The sequence below is a fragment of the Vanessa tameamea genome, chromosome 4, assembly GCF_037043105.1.
Source record: "Vanessa tameamea isolate UH-Manoa-2023 chromosome 4, ilVanTame1 primary haplotype, whole genome shotgun sequence".
Lineage (NCBI taxonomy): Eukaryota > Metazoa > Arthropoda > Insecta > Lepidoptera > Nymphalidae > Vanessa > Vanessa tameamea.
This window is the reverse complement of record NC_087312.1, coordinates 9,826,238-9,850,578: the sequence shown is the minus strand read 5'-3', so window position 1 is coordinate 9,850,578 and position 24,341 is coordinate 9,826,238. Positions and strand designations below refer to the sequence as shown.

The window sequence follows — 24,341 nt, the reverse complement described above, 5'->3', positions numbered from 1 at the left end:
TAGAAATTGACATAAATCGTCCAAAAAGTCAAGTTATTTAATGGTAATGTAATTATAAAAAAACACAATTGAATTATATGTCTTACAGTTCATGTGTGCGATGGGTAAGCCCACACCTGGTGCTAAGTTAGTAACGCCAAGATTCTCGAGACATTTCTCATTCTTTTGCATCGATGAGTTTGATGACGAGACTCTTCAAGTTATTTTCGGAAGAATTATGCTTTGGCATTTAGATACAAGGTTCGGAACTTATATAAATCTTTTGCAAATATGCTTTTTATACAAGAGTAATTTGATTTTAAGAGTTATTATTGCAGAGGTTTTTCAAAAGATTTTGATCCGTGCATTGAAGAAATAGTATCTGCGACATTAGAAGTATACAAGCAATGTCGGTTAAACTTATTGCCAACGCCATCTAAATCACACTATACCTTTAACTTACGAGATTTTTCTAAAGTTATATTGGTACGTATCTAAAAAATTATAAATGTTGTAACTGGGTTTGTTAAAAAATACTCTTTTCATTCTTTAAAATAGTTGATATATATGTTTAACCACACGGATTTCTCCAGGGTGTACTATTATCGGTACCAGAAGTGACACCTGATCTTCAATCTATCAAGAGGTTATGGATTCACGAATGTCTGCGAGTGTTCTCTGATCGTTTGACAGAAGATGCTGATCGTCACTGGCTTGTGAAGTGTTTGCGGGAAGCTACTCATCTTCATTTAAATGATGAGCTCGATAAATTGCTCGCGAGATTGCTGAATGGACCAAAAGATACCGTAAGCTTATTTTATATAAGATTACACTTTTTATTCGAATCTAGATACAACGAATTTTATTTAAAAAAATGTTACGTAAACTGTTAATTACGTTACAAAAAAATCTGATTCCTAACAATAGGAAGCCATATTTTGTGAATTTTGACTTTGGCGAGGATCTTTTTCATTAATAAAGACACTTGAAATGGAACATACAATTGATACCGTTTATCAGTTTTTCTACTATTATAAGATACCTTTTTTAATTATAAAATATTATACTCGTATATGTGCTTACTACTACTAATGTAATGTTCTTGTTATTTTTAGATTACGGATTTACATTTACGCAATTTAATATATTGTGACTTTGCCAATCCCAAAGTGGATACGCGCTTCTACATGGAAACCACTAATATGGAGCACTTAAATTCGACTGTGGACGCTTACCTTGTGGAGTTTAATAACATGTCTAAAAAACCTATGAATCTTGTGCTCTTTAGGTAATTTAGCGATTTTTGACCCATAGTAATAAAAAGCTTTTTTATTTATTATACTTGATGCACAATTGACACCACGATTGTTACTTATAAATTTGGTTGTGAAGGTTTGCGATCGAGCACGTGTCACGTGTGTGCCGCGTGCTGACTCAGCCGCGCTCGCACGCATTGCTGGTGGGGCTCGGCGGCTCTGGCCGGCAGTCACTGACGCGCCTCGCTGCGCACATCAACGAATACGACCTCTTCCAGGTCAAACCTTTATAACTAAAATTGAAACCAAAGGATAATTATTTATCGAATATATGACTGCTTCGTTGGTCTAGAAATATAAGGGCACAGATCCTGATGTTCTGGGTTCAAGCCCTACATTAGGCCTATAAAAAGTTATTGGGTTTTTGTGTCGAAAAATTCTCAGTAACTGTGGAAGTCTGGAAGTTGGAAGCTCCTATGCCTCGAAAAGCACGTAAAGCCGTTGGTCTGAACCTGAACCTTAACTTTTTTTTCCGGTCGTGTCGGATTAGCTGTCCCATCGGTTTATAAGAGTGAAGGACCAGAGAGTTCACCTGTGTGTTACTTGTGCACTATAAAATTTCCTTCGGAGTTGGCTGGTCTCCTCTGTGATTGGACGCCGTGACAGGATGACATTATCATCATCTAATATATAAACATTCCCAGGAGATCGCAACTCTAAATCAAATTACATTCGTAGTTTCATATACGTATGATGAGGAAGTTATACAGTTGTACTCATACAAACATATAATAGGTGCTCCAAAAAGTAGTTTACATAAATATCTTTACTATTAAATATGTACTAACTGCGTCACCTAAGCATGCTTGAAGAAGAATTGTTGTAAGTTGCCGTTGCTAATAAAACGTTTGTAAAATGACAAATATTTTCAGAATGAGAGACAGATGATATATTTTTTTTGTAATATTTGACTACTAAAGACAACAACAACATGTACAAAATAATGTCAATAATTAATCGATTGGCTTTGAATATATTAAATGTACTTGTTATTATAGGTCGAAATGAGTCGAACCTATGGTAAAAATGAATGGCGCGAAGATTTAAAGACTTTGTTACGAAAATCAAGTACTCCTGATCTACACATGGTATTCTTGTTTATCGAGTCACAAGCAAGTATATTGTATATTAGGCTAAATATGAAATGAAAATATTATTACATAATTATCCACATCACGATCTTTTTTAAAATCAGATCAAAGAGGAAGGATTTTTAGAAGATGTTAATAACATGTTAAATTCTGGAGAAGTACCAAATATTTTCGTCGCAGATGAAAAGGCGGAACTGTGTGAAAAGATGCGAGTAGTGAGTTTCTATACATTATATTATAATATATAATAAGCAAATGCAACTTACTTATACTTATATATATTAGGTATTATAAATTTATTTTACGTAATACTCATCTGCTTTTGAATACTCTGGGTAAATCCTGAGAGAGACGTTATATACTTAATTTAAATAAATAAAACAATTGTATAATATTCAAGTCAAACAAGAGTTTGATGTATTGTTATAGTATGTGCAAAAATATGTACGCCTATATGAAAGAAATAAGTAATAACTAAATCTGCGTTAAATTACCTCGCACATTTATTGCAGTAGCATTTTATTATTTAACACTTTTGACACTCAAAATCAAGTGCCGCACTTTTGATATGATCAGATAGATCGTCAACGTGACAAATCGCTTCAAACGGACGGCAGTCCAACTGCTCTTTATGCGTACTTCGTCTCAATCGTACGCGACCAGCTCCACATCGTGCTGGCGATGTCACCGGCCGGAACATCGCTACGCACGCGCATACGGAAGTTTCCATCGCTTGTCAACTGCTGTACCATTGACTGGTTCCAGGTATAAGCCAAATTTTCATAGATCAAAACTAACATATTTTATAATAAAAATTTCTAGAATTACTAGAAAACATTAATGTATTATTCTACAGGAATGGCCTCCAGATGCATTGCTCGCAGTCGCTACTCGCTTTTTAAAAGATGTTGAGCTAACAGATCTTGAACGAGACACAGCCATTAAGCTCTGTCAATTGTTTCATACGGACACTCAAGAACTAACCAAACAGTTCCTGTTGCGTTTAAAACGATATAATTACGTCACGCCGACTGCTTATCTAGAATTAATCAATATGTTTAAAGCATTGTTAGGAAAGAAACGAACGTAAGTTCCCTTAAATTTTTAAACTTGTTCCATTGTAATTGTAGCTTCTTCAGACTATTTAATTACATACTTCCCAATTTTGATAAATAGTTCAATAAATTTTACAGAGAGTTGTTAACAAGTGAAAAACGATACATAACTGGACTCGATCAGCTTGCCATAGCTGCTAAATCAGTAGCAGCACTGCAAGAAGCTCTGGAAGTCTTACAACCAAAACTGGCTGCAGGCGCTGCTGCGGTGGCGGAGACTACAGCTAAAGTGGAGAAGGAAAAGGAAGGAGTCGCGTTAGTAGAAGCTGAAGTGTTAGCTGATCAAGCGGCGGCTGAAGAGCAGGTATAAAGCTTTAAACAATATGTCAATCAAATAATTCTCAGCTATTACAAATCGATTATCTTAAAAATTCCTGTCTACTATAACAAACATCAATTCAGATTTATTACTGGAATGTCTCCTCAAATTAATAATTTTTATCCAATCTTATACTTACTCATTTTTCATTTCTCGCTCTAGACCGGTAGTCTACAACGGTATGCAGCATAAGTAACTGTACGCAGAGAATAAAATAAGAAACGCGTATTGTTTTGAAATAATGATTAACTTCTTAATAATTTAGCTATTTACTTTCATCACTCGTATTCCCTGTACACCATGTACTACATGTACCATACGTTATTTTAGGCAAAAGAAGCTCAAGGGATCAAAGACGAGTGCGACGCTGATCTCGCCGAGGCGATGCCTATCCTCAACGCTGCTCTAGCAGCTCTCGACACTCTAACCCCGCAAGACATTACCTTCATTAAGACTATGAAGAGTCCACCCCGAGGCATTAAGCTAGTCATGGAAGCCATTTGCATTTTAAAAGTATGTTTATTAAAAATTCGTTTAAGTTATCATTAATTATTTTGATCCACTGAGCAAATGTTGAGTTACATTTACTTTTAAATATAAACTTGCTATTATATTTTTTCTATTTTCAATGCATTCAAAGGATGATCCGGTAAGTAGTTTTTGTTGCTATTAGATACATTTCAGATTTATTTATTTTGAGTAATCAGTCTAAATGTCAAGATGCGCAGAAAATTGTATATATGTTAGTTATTTTTGTCAGTAAGAAAACAGGCGTAATTAACACGTTACTGACACTTTTTATTCTATAACTAAAATTAATAGCATACTATAATAATGTTATTATATGTAGTATATACTACTTCGTGTTTAATATTTAGGAAGTAAAAGCAGACAAAGTTCCAAATCCATCCGGAGTTGGTACAATAGAGGATTACTGGGGTCCTTCGAAGAAGTTACTGAATGATATAAAGTTCCTGGAATCGCTGCAGAACTACGACAAAGACAACATTCCTCCGCCTGTTATGAAGAAACTCATGACCACTGTTATGCAAGACGACGGCTTTGTGCCGGAGAAGATTAGAGCCGTGTCAGTTGCAGCTGAAGGTATTAAAGGACCCGCTTATTACCTTAATTAAGTGTCAATAATAAGAAGCTGACTTGCATATTCCAATATTAATGCAGGGTAATTCGATTTATTTCTATGTTAAGTTTTCTGTGTTTACTGGTTGTAAAGAAGAATATATTTTTCAGACTTACCTCTTTCTGTTAGTCTGAAATAGCACATAGGTTACTTTTACCTCTAAAACCCGCAAAACAATCTCAATATCGCCTCTCCACTCTTCCCACACGCGGACGAAGCAGCTGCTTGGATCTAGTATATTATATTGTGATCTATTTGTTTAGGTATGTGTAAGTGGGTAATAGCGATGACGAAGTACGATAAGGTGGCGAAGGTGGTGGCGCCAAAAAAGCAGCGCCTTGCGGCCGCGCAGGCCGTGTACGACAAGGCCATGGCCGCACTCGCCGTCAAGCAGGCGCAGCTCAAAGAAGTAAATTACATTTTATCTGCCTTATAGATACTATGAAAATACTATTGACAATCGAAAACAAAAACCGCTCCTGTACAATCTATACGTGTACTATTAATTTTGCACATTTGAAATAATTTCATATGTTTAGCATCTATAACAATTAGGAATTTAAAAAATATAAATAATTTTATAAAATAATGAAATATTTATGGTAAAGAACCAAAGTTAATCCGATGTGAAGTAAATGTGCTATTACTTACATTTACAGATTCCAACTGTACGTACATATACTTTAAATATATTATTTGCACAATAAAAAAGATATTATAACATTTTATCAAAGGTACAAGACAAGCTAGCGAAGCTGGAGGAAGCACTATCTGAACAGAATCGTCAACAAAGACTTCTCGACAACGAAGTGATGGACTGTAGCAATAAACTGAAGAGAGCGGAGATGCTCATTTCTGGTCTGGGAGGAGAAAAGACGCGTTGGACGATCATCGCTAAGACTCTACGAGAAACATACAACTCGCTCACCGGTGATTAAATTCCTATGAAGTTAAAAAAATAAAATATATTGCAAATAATTTATAAAATCACAAAGCGAAATCTTCGATAGGTCATTTTTTTATGATAATATTTTATTCTCAGGTGATATATTGATTGCTGCTGGAATTATAGCGTATCTAGGACCATTCACTGCTGCCTTTAGAAATGAACAAGTGAGCTAGAAAAACTTTAAATTATTACAATCTCAGGTTAAGGATATCTGCTACAATTAGAGCGATCTGCTAGTAATAGTTGTCAGTCCTCAGAGCTCGAGACTCCCTCCGGGATGTTTTTAACAAAACTGGCATACCTTCTGCGATATCACAATATTTTTACAACAATATCACGTGTATTCATAATCAATAATTCTAAATACAAAAACTAAAATAGGTAAAGAAGTGGGCACACGAGTGTCACGAGTGTGGCATAGTGTGCACTCTGAACTACAGCCTGATCAAATCGCTGGGAGAGCCCGTCACCATCCAGCAGTGGAATATTGACGGGCTGCCCGCAGACGACTTCAGCATTGAGAGTGCGATCATTATCATGTGTGTATTTTGATCTTTCATAACTTCACATATTATTTCATTTAAATTTTTTCAGGTTTCCATGTTATTGAATTCAAAATATAAAATTTCCGTATGAAGTACAAACTAAAATCAAAACATTAGAATTTTTACAAGTAATTTGTTAAAATAACTAAACCCGAGCGACATAATATAAATTAACTTATTTACGTTTATACTTGGTGGTAGGGCTTTGCAATCCCGTCTGGGTACCAAAAACGGTTGCGTTCCGGTTTGGAGGGGGAGTGGGCCAGTGTAATAACAAGTACAAGGGACATTACATTTAAGCTCCCAAGGTTGGTAGCGCATTGGTGCGAGGTAAGGAATGAGTAACACTCATGGGTCGGTGGTGAGCACCTACCATCACATGGACCATTTGCCCGTCCGCCAACATATTACATAAAAAATAACCTGTGCTTAATTTTATTTTTTTTTACTATAAGGATAATATTTTATTTTTATTTTAGGACTGCACGTCGTTGGCCACTTATGATAGATCCACAGGGACAAGCTAATCGCTGGATTAAAAACATGGAAAAACCTAATAACCTGAGCGTGGTGCGCATGACCCAGGCCGACCTGAGTCGCATTTTGGAAAACGCCGTGCAATTTGGACAACCGGTTATAATGATGATTTATTTCCATTTCCAATATTCTATTTCCCTTTTTCACGATTTAGCAGATATTTTACAATAATAAAAATAGTATTTCACACTTTTATAAAATAGGCTTACTTTTCTTTATATTTCAATAAAAAGCTTTGCGTTACCACTGAAATTTGGCGATAGCTTTTGCCTACTTGGAAAGTTAGTGGGAAGCACAATAAATATAATTATAAGTTAAATTTTAAAAGTTAATACGTGTTCAATATATTATTTTTTCTGTATTGTGAATTGCTATTGTTTTATCGACGTTGATAACATTGGCTGGGGTGCCAATTGAGCCTTAGCTGAACCATTTTATTTTTAATTTAACAACTTGTACATTACACTAACAAGTATCACGAAGCTTCTTTTTCGTTTTTATCTAAGGTTTTACTGGAAAACGTTCTAGAAGAATTAGATCCGATGTTGGAGCCATTGCTGCAGCAACAGACGTTCAGACAAGGCGGAGCATTATGTATCAAAATTGGAGATACAATTGTCGAATATAGCAAAGATTTTAAGTATGTCGAACTATCATATAAATAGTAAATAATATTATATATTTCTTCTAATTATATTTTTAAATGCACAGACTCTACATAAGTACAAAATTGGCCAACCCACACTATTTGCCGGAAGTTGGTGTTCGTGTAACGTTGGTCAATTTTATGTTGGCGAAAGATGGCTTAGAAGCGCAGCTTCTAGCAAGAGTGGTGGCCCGAGAGAGACCGGACTTACAGCAAGCTAAGGCGGACCTCACAACCCAAGGCGCTGAGCATCGCCGTCTGCTTCAGGATATAGAAAAGAAAATTCTTAATGTGCTCTCTACCTCAGAACATTTATTAGAAGATGAAGAAGCAGTTCAGGTAATTATTATATTATTCTTTTAATTTCTGAACTTTAAAATGTGTTCTATGAGAATGTATATTTAAACATAGTGTGCCTTCATGAATCTTTAGTATAAAGATTGACTGGTATATAATGACTATTAGTTGATAAAATTAAAGTTTTTCCAACTTTCACTTATTAAGCTTATTTCGCATAAATAACTTTTATTAAATTATGATATTCCAGATTTTAAATTCAGCTAAAGATATGGCTAATGAGATTAAAGAGAAACAAGAGGTAGCTATGGTTACTGAGAAGGCTATCGATGAAGCCAGAAACGATTACATTCCGATTGCAGTTCATTCAACAAACTTATTTTTCTTAATCGGTATTGCCTAACTATTTATTTACTTTTATATTAAGTTACAATAAAATGATATACTTACATGTATTTTCTGTTGTTAAAGCTTCGCTTGCGAATATCGACCCCATGTACCAGTACTCTCTGGGATGGTTTGAAGGACTGTTTACGGCGTCTATCGACAACACCGAAAAGGTGGAAGAGATTCCCGAAAGACTTGCCATCCTTCGCGCGCACTTTACGTACTCCTTGTATGCAAACATCTGCAGGAGTCTTTTTGAAAAAGTACATGAGTTGTTAACTTAATTTGATTTGATATTGTTTTTCAACGCAAAAATGAAAAAAGACGTTTTAATCTCATAGCAATATTTAAGTGGACTAAATATATTTTTTTAATAAAATTTAGGATAAACTGGTGTTTTCGCTGCTCCTCACTGTGACGATTATGGTGGCAGAGGAAAAGCTCCTTCAATCAAACGTAATGTTCTTGCTGGCAGGAGCTCAGCCGCGCCACGTACCTCCCAATCCAGTAACGTTCCTCAGCCCACAGGCCTGGGCAGAATTTAATGGGTTAGAAATATTTTGTTGGTGAAGTAGCTCATGCAGCTTATTAAATAGAAATTATATATTAAATAGTCATTAAATAACAAGAACATTCAGTTTTCGAGAATTACTTGGCGGGCTCGCACAAAGCCCCCAAAGCTACGGGTAGGTACCATATTATATATTCTGCCACCAAATAGTAATAATACTTACTATTGCTGTGTTCCGGTTTAAAGCATGAGTGAGCCAGTCTAACTACAGCCACAAGGGATCTAACACCGTAGTTCCTAAATCTGGAGACTCTTTGTTTATTGCAGTCACATTTTTATAGTAGTAACAATAGAAAAAATAAAAAATTTTTTTGGTTATTACCACATTTTGGTTCACACTGTATTTAGATAAATTTGATTTGAAATAGTTGCGAGCTATGTGCATGACCTAACTTCGGGCTCGCTTAGTCATTTATTTTGGTCACTAAAATATTTCAAATCTATGATGTTAGGTTAGGTTAGCACTATATGATTGGAGTCTGATTTCAGGCTTAACGAAATTAATACATTCCATGGTATAGTGGACCATTTCACTGAGCATCTGAATCAATGGGAAGCGTATTGTGATACAATCGATCCTCAAAATCAACCCTTGCCGGCGCCTTGGGATAAGAATCTTGATATGTTTGAGGTGACTTGTTACGTTTTGTTGATAATAATGAAACCTACAAAATACTTACAATATACATATATGTTACAAACAGTTTTATTCACGACATCACTCCCCACTATTTTTTGTTTCGGTAGTGCGACCGGTATATATTTTTGAAATTTATTTGCTTTTATATTGATCAACAGACAAATATAAATTTAGTATGATGCAAACATAATAGATATTTTTTTCAATAAATATGTTATTTTTATAATATATTTTTTTATCTTCGTTCTCAGGTATTTGCTTTCCTTATAATAAAATATTTTTAGGATAGACAGTCTCCATTCTAATGGATGGATGTGCTGAAATGCGGTGCCATCATCATAATAAATTTATTCTGTGCTGTGTCTTCGCAAATTTAAATTATAAATAAAAATAATTTTGTTTTAAATAAATATTATTAGAAAAGATTAATACAGAAAATTGCACACTGAATAAATAACATCGTATATCAGAAATCGGGAATATGTAGAAAAGCATATTTACAGTTGACTATGAATCTCGTATGTAATTTACCTACGATATTAACTCAGTGTGCGGGTTTGCTACATAGATATAAACTCACATTCTAACTGATAACATTCCACACTACTGTAGTGATCAGGAAATAAAGAGGCGTGTCATCGTAGATTCAACTACGAGTACCATACGAATAATATGCGTTATTTTTGCTTGCAATACTTCTAATCTCCACAGACGTGTTGCCTTTGACTATTGTGTATCTTTCTAGTATTTGTTTGACATGTATGTTTTTATTTCCAATCAGAATCAATTTAGAGAATATTTCAGGATTATAATATGCTTCTTGAGTTCTTATTATTTCTTCCTTGTGTCTACTTTGTTGTCGTGTTTCACTTGCCTGCGTTTTGTAATTGATTATTTAATTTTGGTTTAAGAAAATGATGGTGCTGCGTTGTATGCGTTTGGATATGATGGTACCTGCTGTACAAAACTTTGTGGAAGGTTAGTTTTATTTGACGTACATCGATATATTTTTAAGATATGTTAATATTGCAGTACACGTACTCAATATCATTATAATTTCAGCGCAAATGGGTCGTCAGTTTGTGGAGCCGCCTTTGTTTGATTTGGCTTCATCTTACGCGGATTCTCATTGTTGTATTCCACTTTTGTTTGTTCTCACACCCGGCTCGGACCCCATGGGCACATTACTCAAGTTTGCTGACGATCAGGTGAGTAATATATCACTTTTATGTGTTACTGTTCTGGTTCAGGTAGTCATGATCTTTATAAATTATAGGGCTTCGGATCCTCACGTTTATTCTCACTGTCACTTGGACAAGGCCAAGGTCCAATAGCAGTGAAATTGATCGAAGAAGGAGTCCGTAGTGGCACTTGGGTTGTGTTGCAAAACTGTCACTTAGCTAAAAGCTGGATGCCAATGCTGGAAAAGGTACCATATAATTCGCTCTATATAGTATCAAATTCTAATCGTTTTTAAAACTTATATTTTCTCGATTCAGATTTGTGAGGGTCTGACGCCAGATTCAACACACCCGGACTTCAGGCTGTGGCTAACATCCTACCCAGCGGATCATTTCCCTGTTTATGTTCTTCAAAATGGCGTAAAGATGACTAATGAACCACCTCAAGGTAAACTGACTAAAATAAATTATAATGGAAATATTAATATTCGAACTGATAAAAATCAAATATTTTAAAAAAGTATTCTATCATAGGTGAAACAAGAGCTATTAACTAAGTCCATAACTATTTTATAACTGTACATCAATTACTTGTTGAATAGGTTTGCGAGCCAATATTGCACGTTCGTATCAAAGTGACCCGATCAACGATCAAGAATGGTTCGAGGGTAACAAGCAATCGGAGATATTCAAGAAACTTCTATTCGCGCTGTGTTTCTTCCACGCTGTAGTCCAGGAACGTCGCCAGTTTGGCCCACTCGGCTGGAACATCAGATACGAGTTCAATGAAACCGACCTCCGAATCAGTGTGACACAACTTTATATGTTCCTCAACGAGTATGAAGTAAGTATTGTAATCGGTGAGAACGCATTGGAAAGTAGAGTAACTTTCATTCGATATTTTATTTTATTGCATAATCTCATACTCAAACATTATACACAATAAATTAGAAATATAGTTTATCCTGTCAACTAAAGAAAATTTACGATACTTTAATTTTGCGAGGATGTTTTCAAAACGATGTATAGCAGCAATAGCGTGTGTTTTGGACCCGTACGATGCGCGTAATTGGTGAATCCTAAAATTTTCACAATCTCAATGCGAATCGGATTTAGTTTTACGCTATTTTGACGGAATTAAAAATAATGCTATCTTATTTTTATGTGTGTAATTAAAATTGACAGCAATGTCTTGTAGTGATTTATAGTTAAATTAGTATAAAGATTGTGTACGACTTGTCATTATTTAAATATAAAGCCTTACGCTTGACGAACACGCGTGAATAAATTAAGGTTACCGTGTGGTCTTACACTTTTTTAAGTCTTACACCTAGGGCTTGTGTTTTACTCATAGAAGAAAAAAAAATATAAGGATTTAATGATAACTTAAGACAATAGGTTAACAGTATACGGGCCGCCTACTGATGTAAAAGTCGGAGTATCGATTCTGACCCTCTGGACATTTGAGGAACTCACTCCTGAGACAAATTACGTTTAAGTGAAGGGCAAAAATATTACTTATATTCCTATATATAGTAATTTTCTGAAAAAAGACATTTCTAATGTTAATGGTTACTTTTTAACTAAGTAGTTTTAAACACAAAATAACTGTATAGTAAACGTATGTCTCGTAGGACGTGCAGTTCGTGGCGCTGCGCTATCTGACCGGTGAGTGCAACTACGGCGGGCGCGTGACGGACGACTGGGACCGGCGCTGTCTGAACACCATCTTATACAAGTTTTACAACCCGCGGGCCATCGACGAAGACAAGTACCCGCTTGAATCCACAGGTAATTGTGTCTAAAACTGAGTCTGCACCATGACCCTACATAGGTATTAGAAAATTATAGAATAAAAACTATCTGTGAGCGCTATTCCTTCAGAAATGTTAATATAATAACAAAGTTTACGATAAAACCCATCGCGATGTAGAAATCCTCTTTGTTTTGTTTTTACAGTATTTTCCTGTTAGAAAGGTTTTGCCATTAATTAAATAAATATATTTTTTATACTTCCTATTATGAAACTGTAAAATATGTTTGTTTCTTTGAACATAATGAAAAATCTACTAGGCAGATTCCAGTTGTTTTGAAATGAGACGGCTGGCATGAGCTAGTTTCTTACTTCTTCTCACACATAGATGACAATTTATCCATCACGCAATCAGCTCAACGCTCTTGACCTAGGTACATACTACATACCATCACTCCGCGAGCATTCCGACTTCATTTCGTTCGCTCGTTCTCTTCCTGTGGCTGCTCCGCCCAGCGTGTTCGGCTTCCACTCTAACGCTGACATCACGAAGCACTTCCGAGAAGCCGAGGACCTACTGACCACAGCGTTGCTCACACAGGTAATAAACACACTTGATCTGTATTCATTAATATTAATAGTATAATGAAATAGTACTTCATCTTAGTAGTAAGGATGACTTTCCAATAAAATTTCTCATCTACAAAAACTCAGCGCATACAACGCTGCCATGAAAATACTTATGCCAAAGGCTTGTCATACAACTAGTATTGTAATAATGGAATATATAATGCGGCTCTCGTGATCAGGTAAAAAAGAAATAACCTTTTTATTCATATTTTCTACTTTCCAATAGTTTATTTATAAAGTAGCCGATACGATTTGTTGTTGGGTTTCATTGTACAATAGTTAATCAGTCGTAGGTAATTTTTGTAATTTAGTTTAGATGTTTTTAAATGTAGCTAATCTATCATATTTTGTTCTGTTCCATTCATTCATCTTCTACTCAAGGATCGCACGGTAAGCAAATTTTAATGAATAATTTTAATGAAATCTTTTCTATTCTGCAAAAGTAATTAATCATACTGTTTTTCATTGTGCCCAAAGGACCGACTGAAACAATATTTGGTAAGTAAATATATTCATAGAACATGTTTATGTGTTTGTTATATCAAATTAACAACGAGCGAAAACTATTTGAAACATTATTTAAGCTAATTTAATTGTTAAGAGTTATTCGTAAGTATTACTTGAAAGATACAGCTTTCTTAAATAACGACAATCTTTTTACAAATTAAATTATTTGACATAAAATTATAATCAACAAGACTTCGTAGTCGTCTTGTAGATAACAACACAATGACTCCGTATAATTCCGTTCCGCTTCGGATGCAAAACGATTGCAATTAAAATAACAGTAAATTCTTAACAATAAATTCACAAACCAATTAATTTCTAATATGTTCTGGAAGCAGATCTGTAACATAGATGTTAACCGGTATTTCTCATCAGAGATAAATTATTTCACACATTATATATTTTTCAAAAGTTTAAAACATGTATTTCCTAATAAAAATCCTATTAAATTGTAATTTTAATAAAAGATTACTAAAATAATTTAATCAAACACTTGAAAACGGTTTTTAGAAGTTTTACAGTATTATTTGTGTATTAGGATACAATGGCCGCTGGCGGTGGTGGAGCTACACCAGAACAACAAGCCATGGCAATAGCTGATGATATCTTAGCGCGACTACCGAACAAGATCCTAACGGGTCCGTCCCACGAGGGCGATATCAAGCCCGCGGACATGACGCCCATGTCCATCGTCGTCATACAGGAGGCGGCGAGGTACGAGCGACTCGTCAGTGTTGTGCGATCGAGCTCCAGGGCTGTGATTGGAGCTGTCCAAGGTAATGAGTTATCACCAACTCTTATACATTAACAAAATGCACCTCCGACTACCCGAAACTAAACTATGATGTCTTCAGCTCAAACTGGCTCATGCAGGGTGCATAAACCGAAGTACAGCAATACAAATACTGCTACTGCAACACCTATTGTTTGGCGGTACGCGAACCAGAAAAGTTTACACAAGCCCGTACCGGCCAGTTACAAATATTTTAGCGCGGACAAGATACCGTTACCGTCGCGCGAGAAATACAATATGAATCCAAAATTTCTTTTAATGAAATACTTTTGATTACTTAACCTGTTGTTAATATTTTGTCAGGCGTAAGCGTCCTTACGGATGTAACAGAGGAAGTGCTGACGAGCATGGTCCGCGGCCGCATCCCCGCGCTGTGGGCCGGCAAGAGCTACCCCTCGCTCAAACCTCTTGGCGCATACTTTAGTGACTTACTGGCCAGGCTTGAGTTTTTGCAGGTAGATGAATGTTGTAATGGAAAACTACTACTACCTAAAACGCAAACTAATAAATACTCATAAATCTGGCAGACCTGGCATCAGTACGGGCCGCCGGTGGTGTTCTGGCTGTCGGGCTTCTACTTTCCCCAAGCGTTCCTCACGGCAGCGCAGCAGAGCTACGCGCGCAAGTACCGCATACCCATCGACCAGCTCGCCTTCCATTATGAGGTAAGTTCTTTGCATACTTCGCTATTTAACCCTACGATTTGATTATCTGCATTTCAATAAAGTATTTGTACGCTCAAGTGCTTATGTTAGGAATAAGCATTCATTCATTATATTCTACAGGTTTTTTTTTCTGTATCAGGATAAGCATCCACGACTTAATAATAAAAATCTTCTATAAATCTGATATTGCTCTCAAAATGTATCGTAAATAACAATCATGTTGTTGGTTGTGTGAACATATCACATATTGATAAATATACGATGGGGCGTGGTTCGACAATACAATTGCCGACAGCGTTAGGCAAATTAAAGTTAATTTAAAATTACGTTATATATGGCTTAATCCTCACTAATATTCTAAAGGCGAAAATTTGTATGTATGGATTTGGCTTAGTTACTCTTTCGCGCAAAAACTACCGAATGGATTTAAATTATACTTTACAATGATATAGCTTAGACATCAGAATGACACATAACATATTTATAAAGATGTTATTGTAAATTGTCCAAAATATACCGATATATCAAGTATGATTTTTTCATGGAGAAAATTTGAAATTCAAGGACATTGGCTACTTTTTATACGTAATGCCTGACAACCATCCCTAAAACGAGAGCGAAGCCGCCGGCGAAATCTAGTGCAAAATATATTGTTTATCAAAAAAAAAAAACTTAAAAATAATCATACTACAATAAAGATAGCTAATCAAAGATTTTGTATACATAAAAATTTGTAAAAGATAGATAGAAATACACTATAAATAATATGTTATAAATTGAGATATGCGTGATGACAAGTAAAATATGTTTTCTTTAATTAAGTTGATTTCTCTTCTTTGATGAGTGAGAGGTGTACAGAAAATTCAATAGAAGCGATGTATTTATAAAATCGTACATTTATAAATGTAAATCGAATATGTCTACTGATTCATTAAAATGCTATAATGTAATACAATTTTAAACAAAGCGCGACCGTTATTGAATTCCATGTAACCTTTTTTGTTAAGTGCTCTGTAACCAAATTCATTTGCGTTCCGATAGACGCAATTAATGATTAATTTTTGCATTTGGGTTTCGAAATACGGTTTTTCTCTTCAATCCATATTGATTTAAATTTTTGTACTCTTATTTTCTTTTAAATAATGAGATAAAACAAAATTTAATATTTTGTTAGAATATCGATACCACCACGAATAGATCCTAAGGATCTATTCGTGGTGGTATCGATATTTGTATGTATGGATTTGGCTTAGTTACTCTTTCGCGCAAAAACTACCGAATGGATTTAAATTATACTTTACAATGATATAGCTTAGACATCAGAATGACACATAACATATTTATAAAGATGTTATTGTAAATTGTCCAAAATATACCGATATATCAAGTATGATTTTTTCATGGAGAAAATTTGAAATTCAAGGACATTGGCTACTTTTTATACGTAATGCCTGACAACCATCCCTAAAACGAGAGCGAAGCCGCCGGCGAAATCTAGTGCAAAATATATTGTTTATCAAAAAAAAAAAACTTAAAAATAATCATACTACAATAAAGATAGCTAATCAAAGATTTTGTATACATAAAAATTTGTAAAAGATAGATAGAAATACACTATAAATAATATGTTATAAATTGAGATATGCGTGATGACAAGTAAAATATGTTTTCTTTAATTAAGTTGATTTCTCTTCTTTGATGAGTGAGAGGTGTACAGAAAATTCAATAGAAGCGATGTATTTATAAAATCGTACATTTATAAATGTAAATCGAATATGTCTACTGATTCATTAAAATGCTATAATGTAATACAATTTTAAACAAAGCGCGACCGTTATTGAATTCCATGTAACCTTTTTTGTTAAGTGCTCTGTAACCAAATTCATTTGCGTTCCGATAGACGCAATTAATGATTAATTTTTGCATTTGGGTTTCGAAATACGGTTTTTCTCTTCAATCCATATTGATTTAAATTTTTGTACTCTTATTTTCTTTTAAATAATGAGATAAAACAAAATTTAATATTTTGTTAGAATATCGATACCACCACGAATAGATCCTAAGGATCTATTCGTGGTGGTATTTTAACGCGTTATTTTGTTTTTTCCGTTAAATATCTTGTAAATATATCCTAAACTATAGTCCAAATTGCAAAATTTTAGAAGCCAATTTATTTCTTTACAGAAAACGTCTCATAATTATATTTATGTTGTTTCTAAGTAACTGTAGTCTTTTTCTATAGAATATGATAATGTGTGAAGAATAACTAGAAACAAAGTTTCATTTTTATTAAATTAACTTTATTCATCAATTCTTTCCTCAATTCACAAAAGATAAACTCTTCCCTTTAAAAGTCTTTTAACGACGCGATCACAAATCATTGATAATAATAATTATTAAAATAAATATGACTGTATGATATAAAAACCCAGTGTACTTAAGAAGAATTTAGCGAATCTACAGAACTCACTTACAACGGGCATTTCTAATATCTAATAAAACTATATAACACATTCCGACGTCTGGCGAACACTTTTCAGTGATCATTTGAGGCGCCGTTGAGGTCAATAAAATGGTTAATAGTTATTACTACTACATGGTAATCCATGTTCAAAGCATTATCTAACAGTATTGTATTAGATATCAATGGCAACCTTGTTAGTAAATAACTTATAAAGCTCCAGATTCCAGAAGGTGTTCAAATCCCGGGTTGTATTTAAAAAAAAAATCAATTATCAATAATATTTACTTAGGCGTAAATTTAAGAAACACGTCACGCGACGTGCCCGTATTCATTAGACTAGTGTTCGCCCAGTGATTGAAATTCGAACTCCATCATTATAGAAATTGAAGGAAAATGAATATGAGTACATGTTTTGAGTTTGTATTTTTTCTACTCTCGTTTCTTCTTCATCCACAGTTACCAAAGAAAAAATATTATATATTGATTTTCTGTTCTTACATTAAAAGGTCCAGCGCACCTTCAACCTGGAGACGCCTCCAGATGAAGGTGTATACATCCGCGGACTGTTCATGGAGGGTGCGCGCTGGAACATGGAAGACTACATTATCGACGAGTCCTGCCCTAAAGTTCTGTACGACGATTTCCCGCCGGTTAGTTCTATAGAAATTAATCACCTTCTTTTATGACAGCTATAAAATGTTGTAAATGGTAAGTAAGTCAACATCATTTACTAGTTTATTCCTATATTTTTTTATATTGGTTTGCGGGTGGGCTCACACGCCATCTGGTAGCAAGTTATTACCACCGCCCGAAGACTGAAATATTAGCCTCGTAAAAAATATTAATCGCATGAATATGCAGCGCATTGGAGATGTACGGAAGTTATAGTTGGAAAATAAGATGTTATGTCCTTTGTCCCTGGAATTACATTGGCTCACTCACCGGAACATAAATAGTACTATGTATTGCTGCATGATGGAAGATTGTGCGATGTAATTACGCTAGGACTCTCACATTGATTATGTTTAATTTATATTTTTAATACATTTTGTGCAATGTGATAGTGCACGGTGAGACTACCTGTATATAGTAGAACAATTGCCAAGATAATTTTGAAATGTATTTTTTATTTTGATGTTATATTTATTGTATCTTGTTGGTTGTCCTATTGAAAATAAAAATAAAATGAAAATGAAGTGATGGCGAACTCACCGGTTTTGAGGGCGCCGGAATGCCCACTAAAATCCAACCGTACCCACCACTTCTCTCTCTCGAGTACGCTACCGTGTCCTGAGTAACCTCCCACTGTAACATATTATTACATTGCTACTTTTAAAGCAAATCGATCATCTTCTTGCACGTCTTCAAATTATGAGTGTTATCCGTATACCTAAATATATTGTTTTTGTCGACGGCAGGAGTTAAATCATGGTAAGTTACAATATCAGTTTGTAGTTTTACAGAAATTATAAATAGTTCAAAAATACAAAAAGAGAAGATTGTATTTAACTTTAAGTTGACTGTAAAGATCATTAAGAGCTATTAACGACATAGACATATGATAGTAATTTTATATAAATTAAGTCGCATAAGTAAACCGTACCACTTAGGTCTTTGAATGAAAGCCCTTCAAATTGCGATAAAATTTGTAACAATATGAAATCTTAATAATTATTGACGATGCATCGACTCACTTTATTGAAGTCACCCTCTCCCAAGGTTTACTAAATTTCTCAGTGTTCATAGTGACCATAATGCTTAGATCGATCCATGTGTCGGTCGTCTCATGTTTCGATTCAGTACAGGAGACGTAAAGGCTTGATTAAGTTTTACGTAATACAGCCTAAACGACTATGTTCTTCTTAAAGTAGATAGAGTATTCTTAAAGTAGTTTTCTTTCAAAGTTTATATGTCTCAGTGTTCTATGCCTGCAGCCATTGTGGACCTTGGTCTAATTCGAAGTTTGTACGAGAATGGCAGCGTTGAACAGTGATTAAATATTGCTTAAATATGATATATACAGTTGCTAATGCTAAGCACACATTGTGCTGTACAGTGACAATGTTTGTGACACTTTTAGGGACTCTTTATATTGCACAGAGAAAGATTTATTACATTTGTCGAAGGCCATCAGAAATTCTGTCTCGCTCTAAGTTTCCAAATTTTATACATGTATGTATTTATTGATTAAAACAGTGAACTGTTTAAATGTATATCTGCTTCAAAAATAATTTTGAGCCTTGTATCACAGTATTTTATAATATTTTTTCTATATTGTTAGAATTCTAAGTGTTCAGTTCAATCAGTAAATGTAAATATAAAGATGAAATTATGATAAAAAAAAAAGAATTAAAATCACCAAAAACTATAGAAATTAAACAGATTCAAAATGTAATTTACATACACTAGTGATTTGTGCAACCCCGTCTCGACAGGGAACACTAATCACATATTTACCATTAAACGGCAATACTTAGTAGTTCTATGTTCCGATTTGATGGGTGAGTGAGCCAATTTTACTACAGACACAAGACATATCGTGTTAATTCCCAAGGTTGGCGGGGCAATGTAAGGAATGGTTAATATTTTTCACAGGGCTAATGACAAATTGTGACAAGTTACCATCAGACACATTTGCAGGTTGACAAATAAAATATCTATACGATACAACCTCGGATTCTAACATTCAAACGTTATTTAAGCTTCATTTCATCCCATATCATCTTCATCTTTTCCGGGTTAAACTGTTATCTTCTATCAACTAAATTTAACTCTTAACTCTTTTTTCTCATTTTCTCATAATGTATATTTTGCATTTATTTGAAACCATTTGCATTACAAATTAAATGTGAAATGCATTTTTCAAATAGATAGCTAACAAATATTACTCATTCCGACTCCAATAAACAATTATTTTCTTAAATAACTTTTTAACAAGTAATGGTGCCAATTTTATTTAGAAAGGCCATTATATGTTTTGTATGTACACACATATGTTGATGTTGTATATACAAAATGATGATGTTTTAAAATTATCTATCAGATATCTGTTTGTGCATGGAACGTAAAAACGCTTATATATACGTATATTGTTTTCTTAGTTAATTTGGGTAACAGAAATTTCTTTCTATTGAATATTCATCTTTGCGTGATAGAAGTAGAAAGTGATTAAGCTAAATAGGCCAAATAAAATTAAAACTCCGCCCGCCGCTCCGACGGATAGATTACAATTGAAGAAGATGACTTGGCAATACATTTCACGGAATGGCTATTTCTGTGACCTGTTGCTTATACGAACAAGTTAATTGGTCTGTAGATTCTCAAAAACGATGATTAATTGACGTCTTATATTACCCGCGTTATATCTTAATCAAATAATATTATTTGAATAGTCTAAATAATATATATAAAATTAAATATAAGATTTTCGATTCATCACATATAAATAAGGTGTTGTGTTCGTATTCTTAGTTGCAGTCTATACAATAAGTACTATCCAGATAGTTGGTAAGATTTAAAGGCATCGATTGATTTATGTGTAAAATATATTTAGGTATGGTTGATCCCCTTGAAGCGGGAGGATATACCGACGGATGTGTTCTACAACTGTCCGCTGTATAAGACGGGTGACCGGCGGGGTGTGCTCTCGACCACAGGACATTCCACCAACTACATCCTCTTCATGAGGCTGCCTACCGCGCAGCCGCCGGACCACTGGATCATGAGAGGTGTGGCACTCCTCACACAGCTGCCATTCTAAGTTTCATTACCACAAGACAGCTTAAAAACTGTATAGTCTCTTTAATTTTTTGCAAAGACACAGTATCGTATGTTTCATCTTTTGAAGATACACACATTACAACTTTCAACGGGAATGATCATGAAAGTGGCTCTGATAATATTTGAAGAATTTCATATTAGCAGAAAGAAATAATGTGCCAAAACGTTCACTCAAAGATATATTCTAACATTTGAATTGTCATTTACCATGTGTATCACAGGTCAGGTTTAAGAACGTTTACGAACTATTTTTTAGACTATGAAAGAAAGCTTGCCTTTTTTTAATAACATATACTACGAGAAGACGTGCCTAGCGTAGTATAGGGGTAGTGTATTTTTTTATCCTTTTATATAGCAAACCGTATTTAACATATTAAAATAACGTTAGTAATTTTTAATAATATTGGATCTAGTCATTCTTTCTCTAAAACAAACATAATATATACAAACATATATGCTTTGTCGTATAGAAGACAAATCAAATATATGTGACCTAGATTAACCAAGGGAGAAGATACTAAAAATATTCTGCCCACGCCTTATGCCGGCCGCTATACGAATTATAATTTCATGGAAAGTTTTAGAAGGAGAAGAGAAATTTCTGTACTTATCACGTTTGAATACTTACATAGTGAATTCAGCGTATTAAGTCGAATTCAAAAATATAGTCTTGCCCAAGGGTTTTGTCCACGACATATAATATAATTTCATTATATTATTCTTAGTTAGTACTTTAATAACAAGATTCGTAATTTATTAGATTTTAGTTTTGTTTATAGGTTGTAATGGTTGAGGTTATATTTATATACCTGTAGTTTTTATTTTTCTTTCTTTAGGTATTAATCGAGTTAATTTCGAGGGATTATTATTTATTTTTGTCATTTTATTTGAAATCTAATTTATCTGTTTAGTTGTCTGTCCTAGATTCTATAATAGAAATAGAATGCTTATGTATGTAAAGCGACGTCTGATTCAATTAATGTTCCGAGCGATGCACTTAGCACGAGCCCGTACCAATGAATAGAATATGGATAAAAATAAAATTGGAAAATCAATGACGCGAACGCGACATAAATGTAACTTGTAATATTTATTAAACAGAAAAGTAATCAAAAAATTAAATAATAATATTTGGAAATTAAAATAAAATCGCTTTGAAGTCCCAATCGAAACATTTGATAGAAAATAAATTGTTAATATTTTTAAGACTAGCAAATAATATAACCCCGAATATACCTATATACTTCGTGCCAGGTTCGTTTGGAACAGCTTTCTAAACAAAGAACACAAACGCAATTCTTCGTTAAACGTCTGTAAGTAGGTACTTATATAAATTATTCTGTTTTACTTAAATTCAATATTCCTATTAAGTTCTCAGTGGTTACTTTTATTATATTTTAATGAAGTTGGACTATATTACCACGTTGACTTAATTTATTTGGGTTGCTATAAAGTAAAATATATAAAAGTATTAAAGTCTGCTGTTTCATTTTTCCTTTGTCCTATTTTCCCAACTGTTTTGTATAATATTTTAACATTTTGTAAGTAGAGAATTAATTATTTTATTATTCACAAAATTTACATAATTTGAGATAAAATAGCACAAAAATTTGACGAGTTTAATACAAATATATATTGTATAACATTTTTATAATACGAAAACAATTATAATTGATAAAATAATCGTTGTGTTGGAGAAATTTGTTATGTTTTATAATTTTTTATTATTCATGGTGAGCTATGTAGGGTAATGGGTAGGAAAGACTCAGCGAGCACCCTGGGATAGGGGTCAATGTCATCGTAAGAGCCGGCGATGTAACGCCGGAACCCTCAGCCAGAGAAGCGCGCGACTATCACGGGCGCGGTGACTCGGAATTAAAGCGTATTACGCTGCCCTGTCATTTAACATGAAAAAGCTCGCATCCCAGATACGGCATGTATTAAATAAGCGAGTTGTGGGTTGATGTGGGGGCGGCTAGGGAGGCATAGTACGGGAGGCACTCGGTCTGGCGCGGCGTCACCCCGGTAACGCGAGATATTGATCTGCGCGCTCTCCAGCGCAGCATCCCGCGTCCAACCCCTTGCCCCGCGCCTCTCGCCCCGCCGGCCCACACGTCCCCCTTCGCCGCCCCACCGTCTGACGCGCCCTTGATCTGCTCGATCGCCGCCCTCGCAGCACCACCCCATACAAATACTTATTACACTTTGCACTGCATACTACACGTAATTCAATGAAGAAATTTCTCTTATAACATACATACAGCTCTGCGAGAGCTACTTCACCTTTTCATCTAACCAATTAGTTTGTTGGCAACACGGATTTTATTAAAAAAGTACACGAATAACGCAGAAATAATATGTCATTTCCACACGACATAAAATTATTGTAAAATCTTTATGAAATATAATTGTCAAGTCTTTATGAAAAATATTTGTTAAGTTTTTATTAAAAAAAAGCGTGTAAACCAAATGTATCCAATGAAAGGAAATAAATTTCTGCAATCGAAGCATCTTTAAAAATAATATGAATGTTCTAAATCAAAAGTTATTAACTTGATTGAATGTATCCGACTGAAGCTCCCTGCCATCTATTCACGAGTACCTACAGTTCACACTCTGTCTAATATTCACATCGGCATGACACGACACGCTATTATCGCCCAAGGACCATTATATTCCATTGAACAAATCTACAGGGGAAATAATTAAGCCGGCTACCCATCCACGTGTGAGTTCGATGGGCATTAATTGCGACGCCTGTGTATTTATTACGAAAACGCTTAATGAGAGTTGTGGTTGTCACTTAACGAACACCCATAGCTTTAGTTGATAACATAACTTTAATGAGATTTATTGCGGAAGCGGCAAAATGTGAAAATATTAAAGGCAATTTTTTTATCTTTGTTGTGTCCTCGTCAAAACAAAGCTTTGGGACACTCTTTGCTAAAATAACATCTTTAAAATATTTGTTTGGTAAAAATAACATCGCAGTGTAGATCAATTAATGTTTGAAGTAAAACTTTTGATCGATAACA

General features: G+C 34.4%; 1 protein-coding gene across 1 annotated transcript in view; it reads left to right on the top strand.

The window, feature by feature from the left end:
• The window catches only part of LOC113395246 (dynein axonemal heavy chain 7), a 34,436-nt gene extending 13,009 nt beyond the window's left edge, over nucleotides 1-21,427 (top strand). Inside the window, 35 exon segments of the mRNA XM_064220712.1 lie at nucleotides 89-240; nucleotides 318-465; nucleotides 573-785; nucleotides 1,095-1,267; nucleotides 1,372-1,513; nucleotides 2,294-2,407; nucleotides 2,491-2,601; nucleotides 2,963-3,151; nucleotides 3,243-3,472; nucleotides 3,580-3,805; nucleotides 4,151-4,333; nucleotides 4,699-4,924; nucleotides 5,225-5,370; nucleotides 5,696-5,891; nucleotides 6,004-6,074; nucleotides 6,292-6,449; nucleotides 6,935-7,088; nucleotides 7,499-7,632; nucleotides 7,704-7,977; nucleotides 8,186-8,327; nucleotides 8,407-8,585; nucleotides 8,707-8,870; nucleotides 9,383-9,524; nucleotides 10,445-10,511; nucleotides 10,596-10,741; nucleotides 10,810-10,962; nucleotides 11,033-11,162; nucleotides 11,317-11,558; nucleotides 12,349-12,505; nucleotides 12,902-13,068; nucleotides 14,143-14,380; nucleotides 14,701-14,852; nucleotides 14,925-15,062; nucleotides 18,033-18,176; nucleotides 21,080-21,427. Of these exon segments, the coding sequence (XP_064076782.1) occupies nucleotides 89-240; nucleotides 318-465; nucleotides 573-785; nucleotides 1,095-1,267; nucleotides 1,372-1,513; nucleotides 2,294-2,407; nucleotides 2,491-2,601; nucleotides 2,963-3,151; nucleotides 3,243-3,472; nucleotides 3,580-3,805; nucleotides 4,151-4,333; nucleotides 4,699-4,924; nucleotides 5,225-5,370; nucleotides 5,696-5,891; nucleotides 6,004-6,074; nucleotides 6,292-6,449; nucleotides 6,935-7,088; nucleotides 7,499-7,632; nucleotides 7,704-7,977; nucleotides 8,186-8,327; nucleotides 8,407-8,585; nucleotides 8,707-8,870; nucleotides 9,383-9,524; nucleotides 10,445-10,511; nucleotides 10,596-10,741; nucleotides 10,810-10,962; nucleotides 11,033-11,162; nucleotides 11,317-11,558; nucleotides 12,349-12,505; nucleotides 12,902-13,068; nucleotides 14,143-14,380; nucleotides 14,701-14,852; nucleotides 14,925-15,062; nucleotides 18,033-18,176; nucleotides 21,080-21,286 (5,808 nt within the window). The 3' untranslated portion in view covers nucleotides 21,287-21,427.
• Nucleotides 21,428-24,341: the final 2,914 nt, after the last annotated feature.